Consider the following 12,228-nt stretch of genomic DNA (forward strand, 5'->3'; position numbering starts at 1 on the left):
TTTTCGCAGTGTTGGCACATTGGTGAACTAAAACGAGTTGATTGAACGACTGCAATCGTGATTTCATTTTCTTAAAGTAGAAACTTGTCAAGCTTAAACAGGTTTAATTTTTTTTTGTTTGAGTTAAGTAGGGAATTTTTATTTCTGCACAAAACATTAGAACTAATATATAGTTCAGTTAAAATATAAAATACATGGGTACTAAAGTTCATCGATTCGACCACTCAATTTACTCATTTTCTCTTTGCTGCATGGTTTGATCGCGGCCAAATTTAATGTACGGTGTGTCCTGTGTGTGTGATCCTCGATGTCGAATAAAAGGACATTAGTTGAATTTTCCATTTGTAAAAACACATAATTTTGAGAACACTTTATCGAATCGACGGTCATTAGGAATAACGTACGTAAAATATGGTTAGTATCATAGAGTTAAAAAATGTTAATTGTTAACGAGTCAAATTCAGAGTATTTAAAGTAATATATATATATCCAAAAATAAAAGGATGCAAGACTAAGTCTAAGTAGATAGAAATGGAATTAAAAAAAAAAAATACTAAGTAGATAGAAATGGAATTAAAAAAAAATTACTAAGTAGATAGATTTGAAATAAAAAAAAAAAAAAAAATTTACCAAATTTCTACGCCCTTAGTGAATTCACTCTCTGTCTGCAGTGGCGGGTAGCTATTGGGCTTATGCCACCGGATAGTAAAGCAAAGCGAAAAAAAAGTTCATGTGCGCCGAGAAATTATTCTAATTATCATCTCTTTAACTTTGCAGGTACTATTTTAATTGCATTCAATTTGAGAGTTTACAAATAATTACTACTTGGGGAATGCAAATTCCATGCACACACTCAACGTGTTAAATCTTTGTTAATTATACTAAAGAATTATGACGCCTTCATGTACGAAACTAGAATTCTGATAAAAATATTTATAATCGACTTTCCAAAACGCATGTTTATGGTTTGCGAATTCTGTTGAAATAAGTAAAGAGCTTTTATTTCCAAGGCATATGAGATGATGGTAATACCTCCGAGAAACGTTTACCTGACCCTAACTCGAGTTTTTAAAGCTGTAATTTGAATTGCTCGATTTTCAGCTCTATGAGTTTTTTAAGCATTGAACATAATCGTGATCTTTAAAATAAAATAAAAATGAAAAACGAAAAAAATTACACATAAAAAACTTAAAAATATTTTGGGAATACTAATTATCCAGAGGATTTTGTCCAGTTTTATCTTCGGCGGTTCTGATAGTGGCACGCAGGCAGGATTTTTTCGGTGAGAGGTTTTATTCTCACAATGTTCTAAAAAAGCATTTAATAGTAAGAAAATAAAACAAAATTTTTTAATGAAAACAAATTAAATCCAAATCAAAATGTAGCAGCAAATGTTAATGTTTTCCGAAAATTTCATTAGAGAATTTTCAGCTGTGAGAGTTCGATTCTCTATACCTATACATGAAGATGTGCTGCTCCACTCAACCGCTCTTGCAACGCACGTACGTCACTTGATTAAATTTATTTTCAGAGTCGTCAAAAAAGGTTTTTGCCAATAAATTAATCATGTTGTAAGAGAAATTGTCACTAAAAATCTTTTTTTGGCATTAGTAGTTGTTAAGACAAAAGACGTTATTTAATCGTCTTCCGCTTAAATTCATTTCCGCTTGTAAGTATGCAGCAAGTTGCGTTTATTATCGTCAAGGCTCGAGGTATTATCGGGGAAAAATGTGTTAGAAAGCCAAGGCGACTAAAATAGTCTAAAGATGGTGTATGCAGTGATATACGATAGCAAGCTTCAACGCTTAGGTTACAGAAATCGTAACTTTTAAATCAACTAAATATTTGCCCTTCTCTTTCGTCAGTTTATGTTAGTTTCCAAATGGTCGTGGATGAATTCTGATTATTTATTTAATAATGAAAAGAAGTTTTTATGTTTTGCATTTGGAATTAGCAATAGTTGTAGTAAGCATTCAAGAATAAAAGTGACAAAAGTATATACTATAGGCGCAATCACGAATCAAAATCTATAAGTACGTATGTGCATACACTTGCGAACACGAAAATAGTAGTACCAAAAAAACTATCAGATTTTTTCCAAAAAAATTTAATCTATAATGTGATTAGTGATTATAATGTTAACGTTTTTTATTATTATTTTGAAATATGAGTATATTCTTTAACCGAACACATATTTAAAGTAATTCTTTAACGAAAAACAAAACTTTTTATAACAAAAGATAGAAATTAAGGGTTAACATTACAATAGTGGTTGCCATATAAGTAACGCATTCTGACAAAGTTTATAAAAGAAATTAAAGAAAAACTACATTGACAAAGTTTGCAGATACATAGTTGTAATTAATATTCAGTTGAATTTACCAAATTTTATATTACGCAACACAACAACGGGGTATTGAGTATATCAATTACTCACATCTCTGCTTCGGAATCTTCAGCCACGCGTCTTTAAGAATTTTCGAAAGTTGTTGAGTGTTACTCGGTTTGCATTGTGTGCAGCTCTTAAGTTCCGTCCAAAGATTTTTCTCGGATAGAGGTCGGGGCACTGAGCTGGTCATTCCATAACCTCAATTTTATTTACACGAAACCAATCCTTGGCCTTCCGGCTCGTGTGTTTAGGATCATTATTCTGCTAGTATACCCATTTTATTGGCATTTTCTATCTCGAATACGACAACATAACATTCTACATTATTTCCATATCAATACTGGTGTCCGTTATGCCATCAATTTTGTGAATGGGGTCTGCGATATAATATGAAAAACATACGCAAACCATTATTTTTGAGCGTCCATGTTTAATGATTTTTAGGGGGTATTGTGGTTAAATTTCGTGCCAGGTGGACGTCTAATATACTGTCGTTAATTCGCCCCACCATGCTCTACTATTTTAGATTCATCAGTCCATAAAATATTACACCACATGTCAGCTGTCCAGCTAGCAAGTTTTCTTGCAAATTCCAAGCGTTTTGCCTTAAGTTTTGGTGATAGCAGTAGCCTTTTTCGTAGAGTGCTAATCCAGCTTCCAGTAGTCTTCTACTTGCAGTAATGTCAGAAACATTTAAGTTAACCTCTCTTTCAAGTTGCGTGGCTGATTTCTTGTGATTTTCTTTGGAGCAAGTTAGACAATTCTACGGTCGTCTTGCAGAGAAGTTTTCCGCTTTTCGACAGATTTGATTGCATTTGAAATCATTTTTCGTTGTTCTGTGATGCAGTGTTTCGCTTGACCTACTAGTCAAAACATAAGTCATATATGCATACAACTCACCAAAATTAAAAAAAAAAACATATATATCAATAACTAATAAAAACGTACTTTCACCTAAATCTGATTATTAATACTCTTTGCATAACCTTAAAAACGGTTGTTGTTGTAGTCACTGCTAGTTTGATGTTGCCCTTAAAAGCGTAAAGACACCAAATTTATTCAGATAAACTAAACATCTTAAATCTCTTAACCCTTCGTAGATAATTGATATTGAAATTTTCTATTGTATGATTTATAAGAAAAAAATAAATGGCTTAAAAAAATGGCGTTGTTAAGGGTACTGCTATTTTCATGTTCACAGCTGTATGTTTAATGCACAATCTGCGCCAACACTGAATTGGACGTTTGGTTTCTAATAAATTAATTCTATAGTAATATTAAAAATTATTTTAGAAATTTATGAAAGCATTTGTTACATTTAAATATATTATATATGATAAAAAATCAGTTCTGTTGATAAGTAATTCGAATTGAACATGACAGCCTTAACTCCAAGGTATTTGTATTTCCACTTTCCATAAAAATATTATTCAATTAATAATCCTGAGTAAAATCATTGAAAATAAGTTAGTTATTTCATATATAATATAACTGAGTAAGAATTTTATTAGTACTCATACATACTTATTTCATATCACGATGGTAGTTTTTGTAAGATATTGACACAATATTTTGTATAGTTATTTTATAACTTTTGACTTTGAAAAACAATTCCAAACCGTTGCATAGATAAAAGATCTCTTTTGAAATATGTATGTGCATATGTATGTAGATATATATACTGTAAATATCTATATATGTATACTTACATTGTTGCTTTTTGAGTGCTTTTCTCTCATAGTTTTTATGATTAGAGATATTGAAAGTGTATATATAATATAATATACAGTTATGGACATAGAAATACGGATACGCAATAAGCTTGAATTACAGTAGACTACTTTTCAGTTACAATATTCGCAATAAATTGGTTGTACTTTGTGAGAGCCGACTTGAGGGAAAAGGGACACAATCTGCAATGAACAATTTGGTAAAGTAGATTCAAAACTGTAGTATTAGAAGTAGGTCAATAGAAGACGGTGGCAAAGAAGCTGGCTTAACACAAATGTAACTTTTTTTAGTTCCAACGTTATGCCACACGTAAAAAGAGCCGATGAACATTATAGAGACGAGTGTATACGGCGTACCGTTAGACAAAGTGGTAACTCACAGACAAATAATATTACGACTGTCGGTTCAACGATACCGAAACGATCCGGATTCATAACCGGTTAAGGAATGCCACTCCAGCTGCATTGGTCGACCATAAATTGAGAATATTTATGCTGCAACAACAAATGATATTACCTTCAAATACAATTCTAGCAAAATATTTATCTTCGTGTACATAACATACGTTTTGAACTTAAGCCAATTCAGACCATAAATATGATTTTTTAAGCAGTCTCAAACAAAGCGCAAACCTATTGGAAAATCCTTCGGGTTTCTTGTATTTGGCTTGAAGGCAAAATTATCCTAAGAGTTTGAACTCAGACTCACAAAAATAGTTGGAATAAATTTTTTATATATGTATAAGATTAGAAAAAGTAAATTGTGCAATGCAAAAATTGACAATATTTTTGGTGGCCGGATTTATATGTTCGCAACTGTATACATGTATGCTTATACACCTTACGAATAGGTGTTCTGGTGAGTTGTAAAATATTTTTCTTATTAAGCGACAATCATGATTTATATCAGGTAGAGTCATATTTGATCTTCAAAAGATGTGCTATTCTAATATTTTACTATATTTTTTTAATATTTAGTGTGATGGATTATTTAATATACCATTTTCGGTAGGTGTTTTGAGTAAAAATTCGTATGAAAAATTAAAGCCATAGGGCCCATAACATTTACATAAATATTTTTTAATGTAGAAGTTCATTTTTGTCAATCTATTGTTAGAAAATTCTTAAAATATGGAAGCGTATAAAACTAATATTGATTTTCACTAATTTCACAAAATTTAAATTTTAAACAAAATTTGTTTTATGATTTTCATCTGAAAAGTAAGGGTGTGAGCATAAAGTTATCTAAAGAAAAAACAAAAAAAGAATAGGTCTAAAATCAAAAAAAATTGTCTCCAAAATTTGTTCGCTTTTATGAAAACTGTTGTTTATTAAAGTAGGAAATAAACGTGAAATTAACAAAAACATCGTAAAATAAAATTGGAGCAATTTGCTGGGTTGGTCCTAGTGCGTGTTTATTTATAAAAATAACTTGCATTATCGAATTTGAAGATTTTCAAAATTCACATTGAACAAAAATAAACTAAACAAATTATAACTAGTAAAGCTCCATTCCGTTCATATTAGTTAGCAAGGTAACATTTTTCTATATTAAATATTTTTATATATACAGCATGAGATGGAATATCTGATTTTTAAGGTTGATTCTATATACATACATACATATTATGCGATTCCATAAATTAAAATATTATACGATTTCGAGGAATATACACGTATGTACTGGAAAAAAGTATGATAATTTTACTTGAAGACGTAGCTTTCGGCTGTTTTAGAATTCTATTAACCCTGGGTCACTAAACATTCGTCTAATAGACTACGCACGCCTGCGGGTTGCCAATTCGACATATTCCCGTCGCACCACCTCACTAACAGAACTTTCATAAATTGTTAAATAGAAATAAAATAAGACTCCTTTTAATTTACACTCATTTGTTTGAAATATAAAAATATACTTGCTTTTAATTTGTGAATGATTAGAGACAGAGTAACACTGATTTAGGTTTAGTGATCTAGGGTTGAAAAAATATATATTATGTATTTTCGAGATTCAACACGTCAACTTTGTGCAAAGCTATACAATGGTAAAATATTCCTTTTATATCACGATAATTAAAAAATATACATTTTGTAAGAAAAAAACTGTGTTTTCATTTACTTTACGCTGTGTGTGACGGTATAAAATATGTATATGTGCATGCATTAAAAGAAATCACTAGTCATGTTTTTATGGCTCTTCCTTATTTGAGACAAATATGTATGTAGTCAGGGTAGACAGGTGCTTTACGACACAACACATTTGTACACGTGCTTTTTCTCTATTACATATTTAATGAACAGTTTATGAAATTACGCACGTGATTAACGTTAAATATCATTTCTCTTATTCAGTGTATGTACGTTGCTATCAATACTTGCAAGTGTAAAATTTATATTATCAGATTATCTTTTTTAATTTTCATAATTGGTTTTTAAAATTTAGATGCTGCATTTTAGAAAGTATGTTTTTTTTTTATTATAAAAGCTTTTTCTGGAGGTGGTGATTTAACTTGGCTGGATGTATTGTGCATTAAATAATATAAAAAGGATCAGTGTACTCCTTTTCAGCACTCTTCCGAATGGTTTTTAGTTTTAGTTTGTAGCTATATTAGCTAGTTATTATTTACTAATCATTAGAGCGCACTTTACGTAATGAGCCGCGGTTAAATTTACAAATCGACTCTAAGAGCGCCGAGCGGGTGGGCTCACCGCCTTGTTCGGTGTCTGTTGAAATATTTGGTGATGATGCCTGCCGTTCTACATTCGCCAAAGATATTATTTGCTTTGACGAAGAATGTTTTTGTAGTTCCTGTGCATGTTGTCGCTCAAAGGGTGTAGGTGGAGGCGCTAAAGTAAACATGAAGAGTTCGTATTTTAGTAAAAGTAATTGTGAGTTAAAGCTCTAGTTGACATACATTTTACATCAGTACTCGGCAAGGAAGGTGCTGTACTTAAATCTCTTGGAATATGCATACTTAACACGCTATCAGTACGCTCGAAGGGTGCGGTGTCGCCGCCTATGCTACTAGAAGGGGCGAGCGTAGCAGAACCGCTGGCCGCAGAAAGGGATAGTCGTCCATTTCCCGCTTGCAGTGACCCCTGTTGCTTCAGTTTTGACTGTTTATGCTCCAGTTTCTATGAAAAATTTGAAAAAATTACACTTTGCTTTCTTTACTTTGTTATTTTTTTTTAACATACCGCTTTTTGTTTTGATTTTCGTTTCTCTTCCTCTGAACTCATCATTTCTTGAACTCGTACAATACGCTTTTGATTTTTAACAGATTTTTGTTCGTCCCGTAACCTTAACTCGGTTTTTTGTGCAGCTTGTTTTAAAAACTCCTTGGCATTTAGTGACAATTTAAAATGTGTTCTTCTTGAATCTTCATTACAACAGCTAAACCCACCAGCAGCACTACTGGCATGCTGTGCAAAGAACAGATGGCTGATGAGTGCCTGGAGCGTGGGTAAACCAGCCCTAACCGCCTCTTTTGATAAAATGCTCTCCAATAAGTTCTCTGCATATATTAAAAGCGACTAATTGCCTCAATAAATACAAAGTATAGTTATTCATTACTCACTTAACGTTTCAGGACATTCAGTAATCTGGCGTGCTACAGATTCTTGCAATGGATAGCCCATCGCCATTTCGAAAAGAACATGACCAAAACTGTACACATCTATGGCTTCCACTGAATGAATTTTACTATGCTGCACAAAAAATGGGCGATAAAAAGCGGGTACACCTAAAATGTTATTCTCGATATCCAATAATTTAACACAATCATCAACAATCACAATGTTGCCTGCGTGTAAGTGACCTATGAAAAAAAGAAACAACAAAACATATGTAAATAGTCCTTATAAGCATTTACAGAGGTCTTAAATTGCATACCGTATGAATATCCTTTAGAATGAATAAATATTAAAGCCTCCAGTATTTGACGCCCATAGATCGCAACTTGCCTCATTGTGAGAGCTGTTCTGCCCTTTGGATTGCCGTATTTGCTAAGAAATGGATTTTTTGGTGTGGCCATACAAAGTTTGTCCTTCAAAGTGCCTTGCTTGTAAAATCTTTTAGAATTCAATTCAAAAGCAAAATGATTCATATGCGTATTGTATTCATACATTGGAATTGCTTTGTATTTTTACCTTCGCACAACTATGCAGCCGTTCTCATTGTGTGCCGCATACACAACAGTCTCGATATGTGGATGCTGTAAGCCCATTAGGCTTTTTAAAATTCCACCCATTTCCTTATCATCTATATATTTATCCGGTCCATATTCGATCCATTCCAAAACTAGCTCAGATGGATCCAAACAGCCTCCATCTATAGAGCCGCTACTACTACCACCACCACCATTACTGCTCGACGACGCAAAGTGTTTACCTTGATGTGATTGGGAGCCACTTTTCACAAGTAATTTATTTCCAGTCTTTTCTGGTGGTTTCGGTGATACTTTGAAGTAGTGTTTCCGTAAGCGCCAACCTATTGGACCAAGTGTGCTACCCAATGTCCAAATTCCTTCGCTACGTAAGCACAGCATAGCATTTTGCACAGCTTGGTCTAAATAAGAATTGGTAAAAAAGATTTGAATGTGTTAAATTAAAATTCTCTCTAATAAAGCAGATGGGAAATATAATTTGCCATATTGGAGTTCTTGTTCTCAGAAGATTTCTATACGTAAATTTCAATTTCTGTTATTATAAAACAAAATCTATAGGGAAAAGAAAACCTAACTAACTCACGCAGATCAGATCCTTAACACACAAAAAGCAACAAGAGCTGCTCATAACGTTGGTAAATTTGTATGTTGTACATTACAAACACATCTTCGTGTTGTCATTAAAACCCAACAAATGGAATATACCCGAACTTCATAAGACATATGTACATATCTACATATGCGTCATAAGAGCATCCCAATTGAACTCGAAACGATGAATAACAGAGTACTCCTTTTTAAATTATTTTTGAGCAATGAAAGAGATTTCTCTGTTATTTTTTCTTTTTAATTCAACAATGCAAAGAAAAATGTCGAACATTATAAAAAAGATTATCAAATTGTGTCGGAATTAAATTAATGTATGATAGTAAGCCGAAAGTGTTCTAGTCTTATCTTTTTCAAATTTTCTAATCTTATCTCATACTGCCATCCCTTAAAAAGTGGCATTTTTGGTCGCAAACCATTTATTCACTTAGTTGAATTTGTCTTGAAAAGACGAATTTATTCATGCAAAAAGAGTTTTTAAATTATGAATAAAATAAAGTTTTAAATTTTAGCAGATGAACTATCTATCTGCAGCAATTTTCGATAAATCCTTATGAAAAAATGGGTATTTGCAGAAATATTGCAAGGCCTAATTTTTTTTAGTAATTCAGCCAAATACAGATATATTGTTTTTAAAAAGTATTCTTGATCATTCAACAATTGTCAGGATTGGAGTAAGTTTTGATATTAATAACTCTCGGAGCGAACGTGATAACACTCTAGTTCCCTGCATTTATTACACACACATAGGGTATATTGACAAGCTTTACCCGACATTCATCAAGATACCAATACAACGTTCACTATCTCTCTAACACCTCCCAGCTGCATCGTGCTACGCTGACACAATTACCTTTTGGATACTGGAGGAACTTTATTGTATCCATCCAGATTCGATCCCGACATACGCAACATATGCAAGTATGTCCCCACCATCACTTCACTTGCCTGTTAAACTAAATGATGTAAGCACATCTTCCGTTTGGCACGACCGCATAGAAACAGCTGGGCCTAGATGATACCGATTTCGTCATTATATGGGCTAACCGAACTACCCCGGTTAGTTATGATAAGCTATTATATATACATATATATTTGTAATACGAGTATAATATAAACTTTGAGAACATCATGCATTAGAAACTTACCGTGAAAGGATTGCGAGTAACTGTCCGGATCGACGAATCGTTTGGCCGGCAATGACGATGCCAAAATGGGATTCATTAGGACTGCGTTTATATAAACCTGTAGTGCTTGTCGTCTTTCAGCTATGAAGCCTGGTCGCATATTACCGAAAAGCCTTTTGCCTGGCATGGGCAGATCAATACCTGAAATGCAGAGGCATTTGTGCAACTCAGCGAAGTCATTGTAGCGACGCAAAATTTTCCAACAATTTTCTTTACTAGCGCCACGTTGTAACCGTAGTAAATACTCCTAAAATGAAAAAAAAACAATTTTTATAAGTACTTTACTCAAGTTTTTTATATCTATACGCCGAATATTTCGTTTTATCAATCACGTATTTTCATGTGCTGACTACAACCCCCACCCACCTCTCGTCGTACGGCGTCATATATTATTGATTTTTCTATAGCCTGTGCACTTGTATATTTGTACAAGAATATACAAATTAAATGCTTATGCTACTGTAATGTGATATTCCTAATTACCGTGTGGCCGTTTACTTCCTGCGCTGTTTCAATTACGCAAATTATCGTCTGTGTGTCATCAAGTTTGTGTCTATAACCGAAAGGTCTCTCAAATATTGCCATTGGTCATCCAAATAATGTACATCAAATGTGGACCCATTTTCAATGCAAACCACCCATTCCAGATGCAGACCAGCAACCAAATCTCCCTAAACTTTATTTTCACAGTTTCTTTTTTCAGGTTTGTACAGACACTTTTAAGAAAAACTAATCAACTTGGTATGGAAAATCTCACTGAAACACCTGCTAACTAAAATCTATAATAACTTTTGCGAACAATTGCTAATAAACGTTGTGAACGGTTTTAGGTTTTGTGAAAAAACAACAAGAAGTTTTACATGATTTCTCCTTATTAATTCACAATAACTCTCTTCTAGCAAGTGCTCTCATTGGGAACAGTTTTTATTCATACAGGAAGCATGATAACCATTGTTATTTATGAGGACTGAAATTAATTAAGGTACCCGAAGTTTCCTTCTAAATATGTAACGTTGAAATTCTTTTAAATACCAAAATCAAACTTTAGGTAAATCATGCCAATATTTTTCTGTATTGGTTTTATACAGATTTAGGTTGCAAATTTTCATTTGCTTATGACTAGATTGGATATGCCGATTGGCATACAAATAAAAGATTAGTTGAAGTATGTCAATTTAGGGATCCCGTGCTAATTTACAAATTATGAGAATTACAAGTCTGACGTCAGCTCCCTTCGCAATATAAAACAAACGATTGTTGGAAAAATTGCATTTTTGTGACAATTCAGTGAATGGCTTTGTACTACTGTGATTTGAGAGATTTAAAATAATCAAACTAATGAAAACGAAGTGCCGTGTATTAAATTGTGAAAGCACAAATTAATATAAAGCCTTGAAATGCAGTTTGTTTGCGTTTTTATGCGGAAGACGCCGTGGCGGCAAGGGAGTAAGTGTGTGTGCGTATAATTTCTTGTGTTTGGTAATTTCCATTGCTCTTCTTCACGCTTGTTTATTCATGGGCTCTTACGACATGGTGAATTCAAAACGCGCAATCAGTTTCTCTATCATTCTTGAGGTGATAGCAGGAGACCAACTGACTTTTTTTCCTTTTCTTGCGATTTGGTGGCTCGCATGTCAAATGCACTTTTTTTTTGTTAATTTTTCGTTTGTTTACATTTTGATTCAAATTTTGACATTCAGAGCACTAAATTGCAAAAGCAAATTAAATTAAGGCCAAGGCGAATTGAATGCAGAAGGTGGCGTCCTCCCAAAACATTGACATTTAAAAATGAAAACGAAGTGCAGTGTATTAAATTGTCAAAGCTCAAATGAATATGAAGCCTCCAAACGCAATTTTTTGGGAATTTTTATGTAGATAAAGCCGTAGCAAGAAAGTACAAGGAGCGACCGCTATTAGTAACAACTTTCTCATTCCCATGGCAGCCGGTTCTACGTTACCGGAATGACTCTGGTTTTTCCCGATCAAGGGCTGCCGTCCCAGTACACTAGCCCTGTCTAGTGTATCGTATATCACCCCACCCCTTACGTCACAGGAGCAAACTCCCGCAGCTAACCTGCTCCAAATACTTCTCCTCAGGGCTGGAGTCGAATCCAACCCTGGGCCAGAGGTATTCTACTGCTGCGTCTGCC

The 12,228-nt window shown here is 33.5% G+C and overlaps 1 protein-coding gene across 1 annotated transcript; it reads right to left on the reverse strand.

The window, feature by feature from the left end:
* Positions 1 to 5,429: 5,429 nt before the first annotated feature.
* LOC128866029 (PX domain-containing protein kinase-like protein) lies at positions 5,430 to 10,934 on the reverse strand. Its single transcript, XM_054106493.1, has 8 exons — positions 10,562 to 10,934; positions 10,040 to 10,325; positions 8,269 to 8,686; positions 8,012 to 8,190; positions 7,698 to 7,937; positions 7,318 to 7,634; positions 7,035 to 7,254; positions 5,430 to 6,966 (listed from the first exon to the last, which is right to left on the reverse strand). Exons 1-8 carry the CDS (start codon positions 10,661 to 10,663, stop codon positions 6,746 to 6,748), a joined length of 1,983 nt encoding a protein of 660 aa, XP_053962468.1. The 5' UTR covers positions 10,664 to 10,934; the 3' UTR covers positions 5,430 to 6,745.
* Between the last annotated feature and the right edge of the window lie 1,294 nt (positions 10,935 to 12,228).

Source organism: Anastrepha ludens, chromosome 6, assembly GCF_028408465.1.
Source record: "Anastrepha ludens isolate Willacy chromosome 6, idAnaLude1.1, whole genome shotgun sequence".
NCBI lineage: Eukaryota > Metazoa > Arthropoda > Insecta > Diptera > Tephritidae > Anastrepha > Anastrepha ludens.

Bases quoted from the DNA above. Each gene is read 5' to 3' on its own strand.
- LOC128866029 (XM_054106493.1), bottom strand. From the start codon at position 10,663: ATGGCAATATTTGAGAGACCTTTCGGTTATAGACACAAACTTGATGAC. The intron at 7,938-8,011 runs GTATGCAATTTA...TTTTTTTCATAG, and splicing joins TTCTAAAGGATATTCATACG to GTCACTTACACGCAGGCAAC. The intron at 7,255-7,317 runs GTATGTTAAAAA...AATTTTTCATAG, and splicing joins GAAAATCAAAACAAAAAGCG to AAACTGGAGCATAAACAGTC.